This window comes from Choristoneura fumiferana, chromosome 13 (genome assembly GCF_025370935.1).
Source record: "Choristoneura fumiferana chromosome 13, NRCan_CFum_1, whole genome shotgun sequence".
Taxonomy (NCBI): domain Eukaryota; kingdom Metazoa; phylum Arthropoda; class Insecta; order Lepidoptera; family Tortricidae; genus Choristoneura; species Choristoneura fumiferana.
In genome coordinates, this window is record NC_133484.1 from 17,856,254 (window position 1) to 17,876,979 (window position 20,726).

At 41.7% G+C, this 20,726-nt stretch overlaps 1 protein-coding gene across 5 annotated transcripts; it reads right to left on the reverse strand.

The window, feature by feature from the left end:
* Positions 1-6: 6 nt before the first annotated feature.
* LOC141434208 (potassium/sodium hyperpolarization-activated cyclic nucleotide-gated channel 3-like) lies at positions 7-20,489 on the reverse strand. 5 transcript variants are annotated; one of them, XM_074096566.1, is made up of 14 exons: positions 20,362-20,489; positions 19,728-19,929; positions 18,087-18,260; positions 16,060-16,237; positions 15,044-15,158; positions 13,502-13,630; positions 11,332-11,430; positions 10,381-10,454; positions 8,297-8,414; positions 6,641-6,759; positions 5,529-5,633; positions 3,265-3,392; positions 2,257-2,412; positions 7-878 (listed from the first exon to the last, which is right to left on the reverse strand). In XM_074096566.1, exons 1-14 carry the CDS (start codon positions 20,399-20,401, stop codon positions 827-829), a joined length of 1,689 nt encoding a protein of 562 aa, XP_073952667.1. In that variant the 5' UTR covers positions 20,402-20,489; the 3' UTR covers positions 7-826. The 5 variants fall into 5 exon arrangements, with proteins under 5 accessions (XP_073952667.1, XP_073952666.1, XP_073952670.1 ...); XM_074096565.1 differs by having other exon boundaries at positions 18,033-18,260; XM_074096569.1 differs by lacking the exon at positions 18,087-18,260.
* Between the last annotated feature and the right edge of the window lie 237 nt (positions 20,490-20,726).

Below are 20,726 nucleotides of genomic sequence, written 5' to 3' on the forward strand. Positions count from 1 at the left end.
AGATTTGTCAATCGTAAATCAGACTGAATCCACCATAACCCCTTGCTGTTTGATAGAGAGGCGTGGTGAAAGCAAGTGTGTTAGACTATATGGACTGGACTGTGGACTCAGGTATAACAATTAAATGCAGATTATATTTATCATTCAAGTTGCCATAAGACAGTATAGTTTCAGTGCTGTCTAACATAACAAGTTTTATCTTGAGCGTGACAATTAATAGTGGGATCAACAGTTTGGCCAATTTACAATTATTATGTCAAAGTCAATATAAAAACGGTATATTTGACTTTGGCACAATAATTGCAGATCCGACTCTGTTAATTGTCACAGTCGATCTATTAACAACTTTTAGCAACTAATAAGACAAGACGTTTCCGCAAGAGGATGTTATGGACAAGCTGTATTGGGACATGGTTTTAAAAAAGAACCAACCGCAACAATTCAATTTTCAATTTTGGATCTAGTTTCAGTAGCGACAAAAGCGTAGTTAAAGAAAAACGCGACATTGCCTTGGATCCTTTTTGTTAAGCAATGTCCTGATGAATCCATTATTCTGCATACTGAGTTTTAAGAGCGGTGTAGGAGAGTTAAGAATATGCAGATTTAAGAAAGTAAAAAATAATAAAACAACAATGACCTTATGCTATATTTTTAAAAACAAGCTTCCTAACTGACATATATAGTTAATTCAAAGAAAAAACTTATTTTAATTCAATTTAAAATAAAACAATATTCTTAATGGAATAAATAGGTGTACCTAATACATTTGTTAAAACAGTAACATCTCTTTTGTCATCATTCTGTTTCACCACTAGTATGGCCGGTGTTACTGCTCCTCCATAGCTTGGACAGCATGAATATCTGCCATGCTTGAAATCCTAGTGTCAGAAAGGTTCAAAGTTAAACTTTATGTCATTTTGTTTATTAAAGGCCAATTCACATCGGAATGGCAGCGACGTGACGAGACGAGGCCGGCAGAAACGAGCTTTTCAAGCAAAACCAGTCTTGAAACTATGTTGATAAAGTTTAAAATTCTCTAATACTGGAAGTGCTCGCCACTTTACTGCCGGCCGCTGCTATTCCAGTGTGAATGGATCTTAATAAAAGTTATACGTGATACAAGAATTTTACTTAATACTGTACCTCGCGTCTCGCTCGCGCCGCCCGTTCATTCTGGCCGATGCTGGCCCTGCGGCCCTGTACTGTACCTCGCGTCTCGCGCCGCCGGTTCATTCTGGCCGTTGCTAGCCCTGTACTGTACCTCGTGTTGCTCGCCGCCGGTTCATTCCGGCCAGTGCTGGCCCTGTACTGTACCTCGCGTCTCGCGCCGGCGGTTCATTCTGGCCGGTGCTGGCCCTGTACTGTACCTCGCGTCTCGCGCCGGCGGTTCATTCTGGCCGGTGCTGGCCCTGTACTGTACCTCGCGTCTCGCGCCGGCGGTTCATTCTGGCCGGTGCTGGCTCTGTACTGTACCTCGCGTCTCGCGCCGGCGGTTCATTCTGGCCGGTGCTGGCTCTGTACTGTACCTCGCGTCTCGCGCCGGCGGTTCATTCTGGCCGGTGCTGGCCCTGTACTGTACCTCGCGTCTCGCGCCGGCGGTTCATTCTGGCCGGTGCTGGCCCTGTACTGTACCTCGCGTCTCGCGCCGGCGGTTCATTCTGGCCGGTGCTGGCTCTGTACTGTACCTCGCGTCTCGCGCCGGCGGTTCATTCTGGCCGGTGCTGGCCTGTACTGTACTCGCGTCTCGCGCCGGCGGTTCATTCTGGCCGGTGCTGGCTCTGTACTGTACCTCGCGTCTCGCGCCGGCGGTTCATTCTGGCCGGTGCTGGCTCTGTACTGTACCTCGCGTCTCGCGCCGGCGGTTCATTCTGGCCGGTGCTGGCTCTGTACTGTACCTCGCGTCTCGCGCCGGCGGTTCATTCTGGCCGGTGCTGGCTCTGTACTGTACCTCGCGTCTCGCGCCGGCGGTTCATTCTGGCCGGTGCTGGCTCTGTACTGTACCTCGCGTCTCGCGCCGGCGGTTCATTCTGGCCGGTGCTGGCTCTGTACTGTACCTCGCGTCTCGCGCCGGCGGTTCATTCTGGCCGGTGCTGGCTCTGTACTGTACCTCGCGTCTCGCGCCGGCGGTTCATTCTGGCCGGTGCTGGCTCTGTACTGTACCTCGCGTCTCGCGCCGGCGGTTCATTTTGGCCGTGTACTGTACCTCGCGTCTCGCGCCGGCGGTTCATTCTGGCCGGTGCTGGCTCTGTACTGTACCTCGCGTCTCGCGCCGGCGGTTCATTCTGGCCGGTGCTGGCGCGCCACTCCCGCTCGCGCCGGTACGCGTCGTCCACGAGGACGGTCTTGTTGATGCGCTGCATCATCTGGTCTTCGATATGGTGGAACAACTCTCGGTTGTCCATGACGAAACCACTGAATATAGGTACCGTTCTATAATGTACCTATAGGTACAATTTACCTACCGACAGATCTTATTTCACTCCTATCCATACTAATATATGCTAATATTATAAATGCGAAAGTGTGTGTGTTTGTAGTTTGTACGTTTGTCCATCTTTCACGTCGAAACGGAGCAACGGATCGACGTGATTTTGGCATAGAGATAGTTCAAGGGCTAGAGAGTGACATAGGCAGCAGGTGGTAGGACCTTTTGCAAGGTTCGCCCAGATCCACCTCCATCTTGCTCGCTAATCCTGCCGTGAAGCTGCAGTGCTTGCACTGTTGTGTTTCGGCGTGCAGAGTAAGACAGCCGGTGAAATTACTGGCGTGAGGTATCCCTTCTTAGGCCTCTAGGTTGGCAACGCGTCTACAATACCCCTCGTGTTGCAGATGTTTATGGGCGGTGGTGATCTCTTACCATCAGGAGACCCACTTGCTCGTTTGCCATCTAGTCGAATAAAAAAAAGACTACTTTAAACCCCGGAAAAATGCATAGTTTCCGAGGGAACAGCGCGCGATAACCGAATTCCACACGGGCGAAGCCGCGGGCAAAAGCTAGTAGGTACATAAATCGTTTGTTTATCGCTAACCCTTAGGAACTACCTATGCGATATATATACTTTTCACACCTCTCCTTCAGAAAAGTAACTTTTCCTCCCTGACGAGAGGGAGCAAAGTAGTAGGTAGTTCTATTGTAGAAACCTTCGCTACATTCTGGATTCAATGTATGCCCTCGCCGACAGCGCTATACTCATATTTGCATTTATGACATTACTAACTAATAGGATTAGGATATGAAAATGATTCAGTGGTACTTGCACTTACTAGAAGTCGTCTGCGTCCAGCCGGTAGACCTGCGTGATCTCGATGGCCACGACAGTTGCAAAACGCTTACGGTCTTTGACCATGAGCGCCATCGCGCCGAAGAAGTCTCCGTCCTCCAGGTGGCATACCTGATCACGATCAGATCGAGATGAGGAGGTAACGTCTACGTAAACAGCACCTACCAGATTATTAGGTCCATGAACTAAAAGAATTTCCTTGCTCACCCGCGACCTTACGATAGCTAAGCTTATGCAAAATATGCGTGTTCATGCCGATCCTCCACCTCCACACTGTAAGACACACACAAACCCATTTAACACTACCACCACCACACTACACTGACGCGTTTCGAACTCAACCAGAGCTCATCTTCAGAGTGACACAACCGTACACCATGCTACCAGTTGTTAGACCCTAACAACGACGAGACGTCTGTGTGTGTGTCAGTGTCAGTGGTGATAGATGGGTTTGTGTGATTTGTGTGTGTTCTTACAGTGTGGAGAAGGAGGAACTGCATGAACACGCATATTTTGCATAAGCTTAGCTATAGTAACGTAAGGTCGCGGGTGAGCAAGGAAATTCTTTTAGTTCATTGATATGGACCTCCGCAAAGTAACGCCTGATTCAATAAATTATTAGGTCCATATTTTTTTAGTCCTTCGTCATCATCATCATCGCAGCCTATATACGTCCCACTGCTGGGCACAGGCCTCCTCTCAGATGAGATAGTTTGGGCAGTAGTTCCCACGCGGGCCCAGTGCGGATTGGGAACTTCACACACACCATTGAATTGCTTCGCAGGTATGTGCAGGTTTCCTCACGATGTTTTCCTTCACCGTAAAGCTCGCGTTAAATTTCAAATGTAATTCCCCACATGAAATTCAAAAAACTCGTAGGTGCAAGCCGGGGTTTGAACCTACGATCCTCTGCTTGAGAGGCCATAGGTCAAACCACTCGGCCACCACGGCTTGTCCTTAGTCCAATCCTTATCCAAAGTCTTTACAATTAATTAACAAAGAAAGAAACAAACAAACAGATTTACAAACTTTCGCATCTCACATATTATAAATGCGAAAGTTTGTAAGTCTGTTTGTTTTTTACTTCATAACGTCTAAATCACAGAACCGATTTACAGATAATTCGGTATACAGATAGTGTAGTCCCGGAGAAGGACATAGGATAGTTTTTATCCCGGAAAATTGCATAGTTCCCGCGGGATAGCGATATAAACAAATTCTGCGCGGACGGAGTCACGGGTAACGGCTAGTTTATAATACTTATTAAGAGGGATTTTAATTTATGATAAATCTTTTAGCCTGCGACATAGACTTCTGCAGGGCTACTACGAAACTCGAAACTCGAAGTTCGTGTCATGCGGTCCCTCTGACACTTTCACTATTTAATACGAGAGCGAGAGGGACCGCACGACACGAACTTCGAGTTTCGTAGTAGCCCTGCTGTTGTACCTACCTAGCTAACCCTAGTACAGGCACATGTGTTACATACTTTTGTAAAACTATAGAGTCTCTTTGTTATCTTGTATACTGCAAATTATTAAATAACTATCTTATTAAAGAAATATCTTGGTGATAGCAAAAGTGGACGAAAACGAAGTTAATTCATAATTTTGACGTCGGTGCCTTTATAGCCTACCTACCTACCTAGATGCCGCAGTAAATGTTCCTCGCTCCAACTTCTGGCTAACCCGGAGGCTATATTCGTAGCCCGGAGGAACATTTACTGCGGCAGGTACCTGGCATTCGGAGTCTAAGAGGCTGTTTCACCATCCACTGATTAGTGTTAACATGCCGTCTCCGTCTATTCGTACGAAACAAATAGAGACGGCATCACATTTAACCGTCAGTTAACTTAACACTAATCAATGGATGGTGAAACAGCCCCTAAAGAGTACCTTTTAATTGTTAGACTTAAGACTCAAGCATGTCGCTGAACAACTCGGATTTCGTAACCGATCTCGTGCTGCCTTGGGATGTGAAGGAAGAGAGAAGTGACATTTAGCTGCTTCGCGTCTATAGCTTGCATGAGAGTCTCACACACGGTGAGACTTCTATTCCTCTTTTTACTAACCTCTTCACCCCACAAAACAAACGAAGAGACGTGCTCTGTATGCCACAGAAAAACCAGCGACAAATCAACTTGATTTTTAATTCCATTCCAGAAGGATTAATTTCGATTGTGAGGTATTCCATTGGCTGTCACGACTGGATGACTCTGGCGGTGAAGAGGTAAATCTGTGGACTGACCTCCGCGCCCTTACTGGAGTAGACGGCGACGGTTCCGCTGGAGATGAAGTACATGCAGTCCCCGAAGTCGCCGGCGCGAACGATCAGGTCATTCGGCATGTACACCTCACATGCAAACATTCGGTGAAGAATTTATTGAATCAGGCGTTACCTACTTTTGCGGAGGTCATTTCAAAGAATTACAGATAATTACTTTGCTCACCCGCGACCTCGACAGCTACGTTTATGCAATACCTAAATATGTGTTTTTGTGCAGCTTTCCCACCTCTATACTGTAAGAAGATACACTGAACGTACTGAACTGAACCAGAGCTCATCCTCAGAGCAACACAACTGTTCAACTGTTAGGCACAACACGTGGTGTGGTGCATAGACGTAGAGCCATAAGGTCGAGGGTGAGTGAGCAATGTAATAGTTTTTAGATCATGGATATGGATTTTGCTTCGGCCGACTGTCGCTGATAGCCTCAGATAGCTTTTACAGTTTACCGGAGAGAGGGCGTACAGAGGCGCTACTACGAAACTCGCAAATCGAAGTTCGTATCGCACCGTCCCTTTCACTCGCGTATTATATGACATAAGCGTCAGCGGGACGGCAACATACGAAGTTCGAGTGTTGCACTTCGTGGTATAGGGCCTGTCGAGTTCATAAACTTGTGAGCAAAAATTTGATCAAAAATATCTGAACACGACTCTATTGTTAACGGCGTAGAGAGGGTGTTCAGATATTTTTGATCAAATTTTTGTTCACAAGTTTATGAACTTGACTGTACCTACTGCCAGAGGGACCGCTTAACAAAGGTCAGTTTATCTTAGCATGCCAAAGGGACATCGATATAAACCTCCACAAATTAACGTCTAATTCTGTCTAATTCAATAAATTATCTGAAATCTGTAGACGCTGTAGGTTTGATTCATACAGTAAAGAGTTCCAAAATATGCTGTCAACTATATCTACTGAAATTATGGTTTCTGGCCAGGTTAGATATCGCTAGATGGTGTAGTATCAAGAGTTCTATTTAACGTTACGGTCTTGCTTGCGATTAGTTTATTGAGAACCCTCAGAGCGCGAGTCCAACTCGCATTTGGCTAGCTTTTTCTACATTTAGATACCTCAAACTTGAGGCACGCGAGCAGCGTTCCGATGAAAGTTGGCGGTAGAGTCTCGAAGATGGCCACCTTGTCGAGTAGGTTTTGGCAAGTGTGAAGAGATAGCTCGTTGCGGAGTTGCTCTGGAACCAGGTTATGCCGCTAATTATATTGCTGTGTATACATAATAATATTGTAGAGCTTATCTTGTAAGTAGCTAAATCCCTACCAATATTATAAATGCGAAAGTAACACTGTCTGTCTGTCTGTCTGTCTGTTACGCTTTCACGTCGAAACCACTGAACCGATTTTGATAAAATTTGGTATATAGATATCTTGAACCCCAAGGATCAACATAGGATACCTTTTATTCCGGTAGAGGGCGCCACTGCGCGATAACTTAGATCCGCGCAGACGAAGTCGCGGGCTTAAGCTAGTAATAAATAAATAAATAAAAAATAAATAAACCCAAAAAATAAATAAATGTACTCAAATTCAATATAATATTGCATCTTAACTCAAAATAATAATAATTAAAATAAAGGACCAAACATTAAGTAGATTAATTGAAAACATAAAAATATTCAGCCACATGAAGTACCTACAGGTACATGAGTAGCTAAAGTCTATTGAGAGCTGGCAAGTATTATGATAACGTCTGGGAATAGCGACTGTCGCTAAATGAGGGCTATCGCGTATGAATTCGCCGCTAGAGGCGCTAGTGTAGCGTGAGGTCTCCGAAATGTCAAATCTCATAGTTTTTGGGTGAGCTACGCGGGTTTATTTATAATAAGAATAATTTTGTGAATATTTTGCAATATCTGAAATTAATTATGGCAAATACCTATGCGATAAGGGGCAATGAATGTCTGTGTTTTGAGACAGTTTTGTCTTTCGAAAACTTTTGTCCTCCCTTTTTTCCGAACAAAACGGGACTACGCAAGACTGTGGTTGCTCGATATTTTATGGTACGGTTTTAGGGTGTTTTAAATATGATTTTAATCTAAACTTTGTTACGCCCGTAAAAACAGACTTTCAAAACCATACTTAAAAACCTCACGCAACAGTGCGCCATCTAGTGAGACAAAAAACGATAGCCCTCATTGTCCCAAACTGTATGACGGGTGTTGCTTGTCACCGTGCGCACTGAGTTTCGTGGTACCAGACACGCGGTTCTGGCCAAACGTGTGGCCGGGCTGGGGAGCGATCGCAACGGCCATATTGCCATTCCATTATGGAATGTGCTGGAATGTGTCTCGAGCGTGTAGTTTGGATGATCGTGTTAAGAATTGTTTAGAATTATTCTTTTTATCGGTAAAAATAAAAAACGGATCGCATTTACAATATGTCTCTCTGGTTTCATGAACTCTCGATGAGCAGACTATGTCCTACAGGCGAATAACCTAATCCATGAACCAGGGTGGAACCATTTAATAATGAATTTCACTATGATTTCCTTGACAAAAGTATGGGACGACTGATACATGGCATTACTAGCACAAAGGTTCCACTGGTACAGTCACCAGCATTAATATCTGCCACAGCGGAGTGTGCAAAAATATCTGACACGTCCTTCCGGCCCTAGAAATAGAGTCGTATCAGATATTTATGCACGCTTGTTGTGTCAGATATTGGTGCTGGTGACTGTACGCGATTCAGCTTGTTTGACTGTCAAGGTACCTGAAAGGCACTGGAGCGCCCTCTCCTCCTTGAAGTACCGCTCCTGGTAGCGGTAGTCGTAATACGCGCGCACGCGCCGCTTCAGCGCCAGCGGGAACTGCTTGTGCCGCATGTATTTCTGACAGCAAGGAAGTTGATAAAACTAAAGTGCGGTCGCGGAGCCCGAAGAAATCGAAGAATTTCGCGCAATGACCTTCACTACTTGTCCCTGTCATTCGCGCGTGAATATTTGACGTCGCATTCATGTGGGAGAGACACGTTGTGAAAGGTCATTGTACGAAATTCTACGTGCTCTGCGACCGGACTTTTGCAACGGCGCGAGTGGCGTGCGAAGTGACGAGGAAAGACTTCAAAATGTACCGTCAACGACTGTCTTCTGATAATAATTATTTTTTAAATTAAAAGTATTTTTTTAGGTAAGTATCCCATTAACTATACAATAAGATTCATTTCGTTTCTGTAGGAGTCGCAGTTCTAACCTAACCTAACTTACTTTTCTGGTACCGGTTCGTCACTGTTTGGGTCTCAGTTCTAACCTGGCACGCAAGTCGCTGTTAGCCAACAAGTGCTCTATTATGGCATTTGATATTATTACTGGTAAGTTTTATGTCTTACTATATTAGTACAAAACATATTAGGAGTTTAGAGAGGACATGTGATATTATGGCTTATGATTATTAGGACATAAGATCATTATGGCAAAAGTATGATATGTCAAGTGTTTATGGCAAAAGTGTTATGGCATTTGAGTTTAGGACAAACGATATTAAGGTCAATGTGGGCAAGACCGTCTATAAGGCAAGTCCGTCAACACGTTATAACTTTTGAATTTGAAAGCGGTTCCTGCTTTAGCGTCCAGTATATAAAGCAGTTTGTCGCGCTTGTTCCCTCACTCTAAAACAGATGGCGCTGTGACAACGAACTTCAGAGCAATCCGCCTAAACAAGTAATTGCATGTATGGAACTCGAAATGATAGTGCGACGGTCTCTGCTAACAAAATTGTTAAAAATAGTTCGTGACAAGATTTTGCACCAGAAAGTAACTACAGAATAATATAAGAACCAGCTATCTTTATTCTGTGTTTAATTTATCAGAAATTGGTTTACTTTTGTAATTATACGTACCATCATTTATCACAATAAAATTTCTTTAAGTTGGAAAGTCCGTCTACTATGTACAAGGCAAGTCCGTCATATGCCGGACTTCCCTTGAATCAGAAGTTACCAACTGTTTTTACGATTTCAATATTATTACGATTTCATAAGGCATTTTGATCTTGAAACTAGTACGGAAATGTGTCCCTCACCCTCAGCACTATGCTGTGGCACTATGTCACCGAAAATATAAATTAAAAATACCTATCAAATAAATAAATAATCAAATAAATATTAGCCCCAAACTAAGCAAAGCTTGCACTATCAGTGCTAGGTGACCCTCTTTGATCTCAGTAAATTAAAAATTAAACTATTAAAATACATTTTAAAATCCAATTGATCCTTATTTGGGAAACCTTATAAATAAGTAAGTACTTATTATATTTTTTTTTGCCAAAAAAGGTTTACCACCCCATTTACGTAATATATGCCGGACTTGCCTTTGAAAAAGAAAAATTGTGTTTATTCCGAATCTAAACCTTATGTTAACACGTTTAAAGTACACTTTTCATTGTCTTGTTTCATTTTTTTTAAGGATTCGAATACTTACACATAAGCACCCATAGTATGGCCGATATCATTACTAGACGGACTTACCTTAAACTACACGGGAAGTCCGTCTACTCGCCGAATTTTAGAAAATACTATTTTTTTGCTTGATTTGTGAATAAAATGATCTGTCTCTATAGCTTAACTATTATTTATGAAATTCTTCATCGTATGCAAGTACAATTGTTAACGCAGGTGAATAATTAACGCAGCTAGATCACTCCGAGGTAAAAAAAAAATGAAGTATGCCGGTCTTGGCCACATTGACCTTATGGATTACGAAGGAGATCCCCGCCAATCAATGAACAGAGAAAAAACTCGCCGAGTCAAAAAGAGAGATTCCGTTAAGTACCTACTCAATTCCCTGCTCTTCGAATTACCTCCACTTGATCCATCAGCTCCTGGTATTGCATACTCGAGTTGAACACGATCAAGTATGTTACCAGCAGGAAAACTAGGACAACAACAACAAAGTTGCGAAAATTACAAAATTAAATGGTTCAACTCACGATTAGGTGCGTTTCCACCAGAGCTGTGCGAGGATGTGTTGCGACGAATGTGTTTTTCATTAACCAATAGAAACGCTTAATTCATTTAGCACAGCTCTGGGGGAAACAGCTGAACGGAGTAGGTAAAAGACAATTTGGAAAAAAAACGTTAATAATTCTGGATTATAAGAAATCTTTGTGTTATTTTACTAGAAATCAAAATTATATCTCATGGGACAGTCATAATCTCAGTGTGAAATTAATTATTCAATTAGATATTTTAGGATTCATGACCACATTATTGCGAACAATGACGCTAATGAGGGCTATCGCGTATGAATTCCCCACTAGAGGCGCTAGTGTAGCGTGAGGTCTCCGAAATGTCAAATCTCATAGTTTTTGGTGAGCTACGCGGGTTATTTATAATTAGAATAATTTTGTGAATATTTTGCAATATCTGAAATTAATTATGGCAAATATGCGTTCCGGGGCAATGAACGTCTGTGTTTTGAGACAGTTTTGTCTTTCGGAAACCTTTGTCCTCCCTTTTTCCCGAACAAAACGGGGACGTGCAACACTGTGGCATGCTCGATATTTTTATGGTACAGTTTTAAGGTGTATTAAATATGTTTTTAATCTAAACTTTGTTTTCACACCCGTAAAAACAGACTTTGAAAGCCATACTTAAAAACCTCACGCAACAGTGCGCCATCTAGTGAGACAAAAAACGATAGCCCTCATTTGTTCAATCCCTGCAAGGAACAAACAAAAAACGATTTTTTTAGTTTTTTTTTCTGTTTCGTGGATCTCTGGTTGTAAACTTATATTATAAGACACACTGACCAACATTATAGATCATGCACATGCTCGCCAACAGTATAACGATCGAGTTGATCAGGATCTCCGCAGGAAGGTTCACCTGGACCAAGGAAAAGCCCGTGCCTTGAAAAAAAAAACACCATTTTCTAATAAAAACACATCTTTAAAAACTATCAATATGGTAAAAGCCAACGTTAAATTTTTATTAATTATTATCGCAGCCTATATATGAAGGGTCCACGGAAAGAACGTGTCTATAAACAACTTTTTAAGTTATAACGGTTTGAAAGTTAGTTATCTATCACGAACAATTACATACTACCATTTATTTAAAAGTTAAAAAATATATTTTAAGTATATTGTTTTCAGATTATTTAATTCAATGGTACGTATAAGTACCTACTTTGCGAGCTCTACCTTTTGAGATTAAAATCTCAATTTAAAAAAACGGTGATGTTCTTTCCGTGGCCCCTTCATATGTAGACGTCCACCTCCCTACCGGACACAGACCATCTCTCAGACTGAGCCCTGTGCGGATTGAAAACTTTTTACACACCATTGAATTGCTTCTCAAGTTTCCTCACGATGTCATCCTTCACCATTACGTACATAAAGGTCGTGGATGGATGAAATTTGGCATATGAAATTCAAAAAAATCGGGGGCGTTTTCCCGGAATTCGACCCACGATCCTCTGTTTGAGAGGCCACCATGTTAAACCATTATGCCACCACAGTTTCTTTTACAAGCTTATATTTAACTTGCAATGTTTGTATGTAACCACGGGTCACATCTTGCAAGTTAAGTAAATGCATAGACTGATGGCTGATAACCCGACACAGAAAGGGAGGGGGGACGGAAGGAAGAAGATTACGTACTTAACAGTCAACACTTCTTCAGGAAGTTAAATTACGTCGCGATATAAAGTTAATTTGTCCTAATGAGGGCTATCGTTTTTTGTCTTTCTTGATGGCGGGGTTTTTAATGTGGCTTTCAAAGTCTGTTATTACGGGCGTGAAAACAAAGTTTAGATTAAAATCATATTTAATACACCTTAAAACCGTACCATAAAAATATCGAGCAACCAGTGTTGCGTTCGGAAAAAAAATGGAGGACAAAGTTTCCGAAAGACAAATCTGTCTCCAAAAAAAAAAAAGACTACACTAGCGCCTCTAGCGGCGAATTCATACGCGATAGCCCTCATTATCAGGGTCTCCACTGAGCGAGCAAGCGCATGAGACATGATTTTGTTTGACACCGGGCACAAAATTGTACCGAAAACAGCTGGCGTGCGAGGCGGCTCGCTCAGTGGAGACCCGGCTCCGTTTCACCAGATGTGCAAGGATGTGTTGCGAGGCGAGGAATGAGGGCTATCGTATCGCGTATGAATTCGCCGCTAGAGGCGCTAGTGTAGCGTGAGGTCTCCGAAATGTCAAATCTCATAGTTATTGGGTGAGCTACGCGGGTTTATTTACAATTAGAATAATTTTGTGAATATTTTGCAATATCTGAAATTAATTATGGCAAATATGCGTTCCGGGGCAATGAATGTTTGTGTTTTGAGACAGTTTTGTCTTTCGGAAACCTTTGTCCTCCTTTTTTCCGAACGAAACGGGGACTATGCAACACTGTGGCATTCTCGATATTTTTATGGTACAGTTTTAAGGTGTATTAAATATGATTTTAATCTAAACTTTGTTTTCATACCCGTAATAACAGACTTTGAAAGCCATACTTAAAAACCTCACGCAACAGTGCGCCATCTAGTGAGACAAAAAACGATAGCCCTCACCTAAATGAAGCGTTGTTAATGGTTCATGAAAAACAAATTTAGTTTGCGGTTTGCAAACAGTTTGCGGGTAGTAGGACTTAGTGCAGGGTGCGTCCGGATCGCTATCATCTTACTCGTTAATCCTACCGCCAAGCAGCAGTGCTTGCACTGTTGTGTTCCGGTGAGGAGAGTAAGACAGCCGGTGAAATTACTGGCACAAGAGGCATTTTATCTTAGCCCTCTAGGTTGGTAACGCACCTGCAATCCCTCTGGTGTTGCGGGTGCCCATGGGCAGTGGTGATCACTTACGATTAGGTGACCCACTTGCTCGTTTACCTTCATATGGCATTTAAAAAAAAACTTTCAGGTTACTTACCAGTTTTCGGCTTTGTCCTAATTAACAGGTTCTAAATTAGTGGACTCACCAAAGAAGGATGAAACGGAGATGAACAGAGCCTTGAGGTAGCGTTCACCGACGGGGACCATCGTGATGTCGCGGTTTTGCCCTTTCAGCCCCAGAAAAGCGTTGTACCCCAACGGGATCGAGCCGTAACCTGCCATGATCGTGTAGGTACAGTTAGCAGCAGAAGTACCTAGATAAGCATGTTCTCAAAATGATCTATTATAACACATTCTTTTCTTATGGCCTTATCAATAGAGTCGTGTAACGTAGATCATTTTGAGTAACGTAACTGCTCTAAGTTCATCCACTTCTGCTGCTGACTGTACAACATTTATAAACAAACATGGCTGCGACCCGTGACGTATTGTTTGCATAAAATTCGTGAAAAACTGTGCAATTTTACTTCCGCGTCCTGAGGAAATTTTGTTCTTTACCGTATCAAAAAAGCCTATGCGGACCAGGAATTGTGTAGTTTTTTTATCTGTTTCTTTTGTTTTATCGATTCAGTATGCACTTCCAGTGATTACCCCCCGCACTCACACAATCAAAACAATGTAAATGGTTACCTAATATAATATCGATGTGAAGTACCTACTTTATTATAGTACCTTATTGCTATTCCGCGGGAACTTAGTAATTTTCCGGGATAAAAACTACCCATCCTTCCTAGCCAGGGTCTCAAGCTAACTTCATACCAAATTTCATCTATTTCTCTTCGTTCAGTAGTTTACGCGTGAAGAGATAACAGACCCACAGACAGTCAGACATACTTTCGCATCCGTAATAAAGTAATAGACAGGGCCGGATTTAGAGGTGTGAACAGTATACTTATATTTGTACTAAATTACTATAGGTAAAGGCACAATATACGTGACCTATTTATGTGTATTGTTTGTGGTAAAGGTAAAACAGTGAAAAAAAGTATCAAAGGAAAATTTTTATTGTGGGGTCCATCTTTTATAGAGGCCCCAGGGCTGTAGCCCCGGATGCTGTAGCCCCGGATGCCCTCCCCTAAATCCGGCCCTGGTAATATTAAGGATTCAGTGCCAAGTACAAAACAGTTGGAATACTTGAAATCTCTGTTCGATTCAAAGACAGTTTTCGATATGAGTACACAAAAACGTTGGCACCGGGCTAGGGTAAACCCTCCAGTGAATGAACCCCCCCCAGTGAATGAACAAAATCACGTTTTTTGCCTAAAATAAGCAATAATAATATAGCCATTTCCACCAACTGTCGTATTTTTTTTCTTACCGGCAACTCGATTTCCTATGCAATGGCAACAATCGGTAAATTTATTTTCGACCAATTTCAACATGGCAGGCGTTTAAAGTTCACGTATTTCTGCTTTTGAAGTTTTGTACCTACGAGCGCGCGTAGCGAGTAGCCTCCAGCAGGGCTACTCCGAAACTCGAAACTCGAAGTTCGTTTCGTGCGGTCCCTCTCGCTCTCGTATTAAATAGTATAAGTGTAAGAGAGACCGCACGACACGAACTTCGAGTTTCGAGTTTCGGAGTAGCCCTGCAGTGGCGGTGAATTTGTGAACGACAACGACGTAACTTACAGTAAAAGTTGATAATAGGTGGCAGGTAAATCAGGCAGGAGAACCAGTGCATGATGAGAGCGTAGACAAGAACGTGACGAACCACCCGGTAGACTATGATAGACTTCGTCATCGTCTGTCAAAGGCAGAACAACTGATCAAACATAGGTACCTACCATCAGCCAAATAAGTGGTCTATCAATTTTTAAACAAGTTCCTATCAAATGAATATGTCGCTAAAGTCGAACTTTCAAGTTGACAGACACGTCTATTGGCATTATTGTTTTGTAACATGCAAACGATTATCAACGTAGGGTGGTAGACCACATATTTGGCTTATGGTACTATCGCAACCTCTCAACAAAAGTCTGCCAGAATTAGATCAATTTGTTTTAACAGGGTGTAGGTAGGTGCATTGTTTTCCGTTTAGTAGGTCTCAGTCAACATAAAATTCTATTCAAATTTAAAAATATTTAATTGATCATTTTATTATCAAAATATGTAGTCCTGTAGAATTACGTAACGTTAGATGATCCACGTGGCCGTTTGTCGGTTTTAATTTAAAAAGATACAAATTAGAAATTGCTAGAAATGTGGGTTAAATCAAGGACCAATTATAAGGTCCTTGGTTAAACTAAGTAAAACATATTCTATTTCTCCATTAAAATATGGCTGAGTTCTAAATGGTTCTACACTCAATCCAGCACAGAGTAACGTATAGGTATATTATATGTCAACGGGAGACAATTAGACTTGATTTTGTATTTTACATTAAAAATACGCATTTTGAAATTGTCAATCCATATAAAACATTCCAACGTTGAAGCCGTACTAAATTTGTTTAAAATCTTCCCAACATTAGAACACAATAAAGAGTTGCGAGTTTGAAGTTGGGATCGTTAAGGAAACTGAATCACATACCAGGCTGGAGCCGTTGCGTTACTAATGTCATGTTGATGTTGATGTCACATTTACCAAAGAAATCATAGCGAAATTGATTATGAAAAGGTACACCCATTTAGTTTCCACGACTGTACCTGTAGCAGTGTTCTTAGATCCATGACAACCGAGAAAATGCGAGTGGCTCGGCAGACGACTGGCAGGCTGTGCGCTATAAGGAAGCAGTAGTGGATACCACAGCCAAGAGCTATGAGGATCATGGTTAATGGTAGGCACGACGCCAGGTCCGGGAAAAAGTAGTGCCGGAGATAGTTCCTGAAATATGAATTTCTGATTTAGATGTTGCTGTGGTAAATTGTGAAATTTGTGGACAAGGAGAGAGGGCATGGATAGAGGAGAGCGGTTAGGTTAGGTTAGGAGAGAGAGAGCATGGAGCCAAACAATTTTATCTAAATAGCTACGAAAATTAAATTTTCATTACACTTGCTCGTAAACAGTGTTGTTACATGCACCATAACCTTGGTTGCAACCCCCCAAATAAAACCCTCGACCTTAATGTGCTTGTCATGAAACCCAAGGTCGGTAAATGAGTCATTGCCCGTAATAATTTTCTGGCCATGATGCTGTTGGTCGGTAAATGCGTAGTCGCATGCTGCGGGAGGGGGAGGGCGGCGCTGCCAAGAAAGAGCGCAGCCGGTGGTATCGGCAATATTTGGAAGAATATTTATACTATTTCTTATTTTACAAATATAAAATTTTACTCGCAAATGTGATGAAAAACATTGTGCCTATGTAACACGGGCGGTACTAGAATTACGAACATCGACTCATTAAAGCCCTCTGTCTTCGACTTCGGGCTTCTAATAGACTCTCGTTCGTAATTCATTATTTACCGCCCATAAGACACAGTATAATATTACACGATCATGCTAGGAAACGCTCTACTTAGTAGGTAACTGCTCATCAAAAATTTTATTATTCACGATCGGATCGGTCGGTCGGACGAATAGTCGGTAAAAACCTCGAAGCAAATTTACCGTCGCTTCGCTTGAATGCTCGCTAAAACACTCCTGTGCCTCTACCTACCTAGTGTGGCGTTTTCACAAAACATTAGTTTACTATTCGAAGACGTAAATCGAGTGTTCGATCGTCGATACGTAGCCGCTACATGTCCACGGTGCGGCGTCGTCACCCGTTTTCGTTACGATACGCAGACGAAATAGTTTACGTAGCAAACCTACACCCACAAAAGTTGTTCTGCAAACTTTCCGCTAGAGGCGCTCTTCGTGTTTCCATACAAATTGAGATTTTAACGCGAACGCGATCGAGACGTATTTTGTGAACGGGAATATACACTAAGCGTACTGTACTACCATGAGTTTACAGTGACCGTACTCGATAGCGACGGCGTAAATTATTTGTAGAGGCGCTGTACAGTTCTCCATACTTACAAATTCTACATACTTTGGTACTGTTTATTTTGTGAGATTTTACCTATTTATAATGTAACATTCGCTAGAATGCTCATTACAAGTGAATGCTTAAGTTATCTTAAGATTCTACCTATAGTTAAGAAGACGTACACCCACAAGAAGATCTTCTTGTACAAGTCGTGTCCGGCAAATAGGTAAGTACTAGATATTTCTAGTTTTAACGCTTGCTTAATATCCCTTTGAGAATAGGGATGTTGACGCCATTAAAACATAATTCGAAGACACGACTCCAGTAAAAAAAACGCTTTATTTTAGCCCTGAAAACCAGATTAATTTTCGATTAACTGCAAAATTCGATTTTTGTTGCTTTAAAACAAATAAATAGTTAGTTGATCGAGTTGGCGAACAAGTGACGTCAAGTTGCTAAATAGCAAATCCATTCAAACTCTATGGGAGAATTGTGTTATGACAGCTCATAAAAAGTACGTCAGTTGATTGGTGGAGTCAGCATCCCTATTAGGAGCAATTTCAATAAGATATTAGGCAAGCGTTGGGTTTACATAATTTAATTATGAGACCTATGTCTCATATTATGTAAACTCAATGTCAATTTTAGTATCTTATATTTAATAGTTTTAAAACTACTTCTAGTGAACCATGGCTTATTTCAAACTCACGAAGCAATGCTCCGGCGATCCAGCACAACGTTGGCTGGCGATCCTTCAACATACCCCGTGTTCAGTCTGATGAGTATGTCCATTAGGCACAAGATATGTAGCGCCAAGAGAACATAGTCAGCTTTGAGGAACGTCGGGTAGGAGGGGTTGAGGTAGTAGCAGAGACGCAGGCTTGACACCACCATGTGGGCCACGTTCACGAACATCATGAAGCTGTTCCAGATAAGGCTGGGAGAAAGGATGTCCCGTGAATAAACAGCACGTGATGATTCTCAAAAAACTATGTATAGTAATTTTTATATAAGTAATTGGTTATTTGAAACAAATCAATACGGTATTTGACTATTTTGTATATGTTTTATAAATTAAAACTACACAATGCCTGTTATCGAATAGAAAAACAATTTTTAAGCTACCTTTACAAATAACAAAGTTATAAAGGTTTGAAATTCAAGATTAGACAGAGAAAGACATACTGGCATGTGACGCCACACGCCAGTACCGCCATACTTGCTGCATAGAGAAAAGCGTCCGAGAAAGAGACAGGTATATACATTTTTCAAAAAAACACTATTAATCCAATTTTCAACCGATTTAAATTTTCTCTTCGCTAAACACTATCTGTATATCTATATTTTCATAATAATATTAAGATATGGCAAAATCAGGAGTTGTCAAATACCGTATTGTTCAATTGACGTAGTTTTATGAGCTTTGGGTCAACTAAAAATAAAATGTTAAAATTTATTTAAGTAAATCCTGCCATCAACATTTGCGACCCACAAAGTGTCTAAGGTCACGGTGCGGTTGGTTCGTGGTTAGACTGTTAGGCGCAGTTTTTCACGAACAATAAGTAAACAACACTCGAAGGCTCTGTTTCCACCATACACAACAAACACAATACAATACAAATATTCTTTCCACACTACGCCACAAATCAGTACAAAAAACTAATAATATTAACACTTAGATTCAGGGTTAAGAGCGATCTCTTCCAGACAACCATTTGGGTACAAGAACTTATGGTTATGTCAAACAAAAATAGGTGGCGGAAACAGAAACAGAAAACAAGGACAAACAAAGAATCAATAATATTAAAAAAAGGATGTGTTTTGAGGAATGAGTTTTTCATGAGCCAATTGAAACGCTGCATTTATCTACCCTCCCACCAGAGCTGCAGTGCGATGATAGAATAATTAAGATGGTAGAATGATTTCTAGGTTCATGAGAGTGAAGAGCCTGACGCCAATGTGTTTTTAGACGACCAGATGGCCTAGTGGTTAGAGAACCTGACTACGAAGCTTGAGGTCCCGGGTTCGATTCCCGTGACGGGGCAGATATTTGTATGAAAAATACGAATGTTTGTTCTCGGGTCTTATGTGTTTAATATGTATTTAATTATGTATCTATATCTATATAATTATATTTATCCGTTGCTTAGTACCCATAACACAAGCTTTGCTAAGGTTACTTTGGGACTAGGTCAATTGGTGTGAATTGTCCCGTGATATTTTTTTTTGTTATATTACAGCGCCTGTCACTATGCAAAAGCAAACTCCGTAGTCTCTATTTGTTTTGTTTGAATAGGAGACGGCATCACATTTAACCGTCACTTAAGACTAATCAATTGATGGTGAAACAGCCCAGTCTAAATAAACATGGACGATATCAGGGAGCAATGGTCCTTTAGCTCACCTAAACTGGCTGAAAGGGTGTATAATGCACCTTCCACCCTCGACGACGTGTCGCTGCCGCTCGACTACCATCGTGGGGTAACTGCGGAACACATCGAAGGTGAGGGGGTGGTGTTCCGACACCTGGATCATCTTTTGCAGTGCGCGGATCGCACGCTGGCACCAGGTGGGATTCCTTAGCTTCGGGAGCATACTGTCTGAACCTAAATACGTCATCTTGGCGTTAATTTGAGGCCAAGTTATGTCAAGTGCATATGCGAAGTAATTAATTATTCTGATAAAAAGTTTATGTGATTCGTGTAATGCTAAGTGGATTTCGGGTAAACAAGGTTATGCCGATAAGGAGTACCGCAGTAAGATACCTTAAAGGTTTTGCCAGCCTATCTAGCGTGGGATGAGAGCATTATAATCAGTCACAACTCGCATAGTACCTTGGTACGTTTCGTTTGTTCTGAACACCCCCAACATTGTCCTGGCACTCCGCCTACTTACGTTCACTGCTGCGTTCTCCTTAGTCGTCCTTATGATCGTTAATGATGGTAATGGCATCAGAATAAGTTTTTGTGAGGCGAGGTTCGAGTACCTTTGGAATTTCATATTGTATAAGAGAGGAGAAGTACCCATAAGTTATTTACCTATTCCTAAGGTGCACCCGTGTTTGTCGTGAAACGTCATTTTTCCTCAGTTTAAAATGCTGTTTGTTGCGTGTTTGGGAATTATTTTACAGAAAAATTATCACGATGTTAATTTGACATAAACAGCGACAGAATCTTGACAGAACAAAATGTTGGTCACATTGCACATGCATACAGTTTGTAATTATTTGCCATCTCCTTTGGCCATCTCTTTGCCTTACTCCCTTGACATGATTACGATAGTCAATCCTTCTTTCTTTTATTCATCAAAAGAAACTTATCGCTTATAGGTACCTACCATTTCCTACTCTCAAGCAAAGCAAAAATATTTGAATAGATTTTAATGAGGTATAATATGTACGCAG

Bases quoted from the DNA above. Each gene is read 5' to 3' on its own strand.
- LOC141434208 (XM_074096565.1), bottom strand. From the start codon at position 20,401: ATGACGTTTCACGACAAACACGGGTGCACCTTAGGAATAG. The intron at 5,634-6,640 runs GTATCTAAATGT...TTTGCATGTGAG, and splicing joins TCGCGTGCCTCAAGTTTGAG to GTGTACATGCCGAATGACCT. The intron at 879-2,256 runs GTACAGTACAGA...TTCTGACACTAG, and splicing joins CCGCCGGCGCGAGACGCGAG to GATTTCAAGCATGGCAGATA.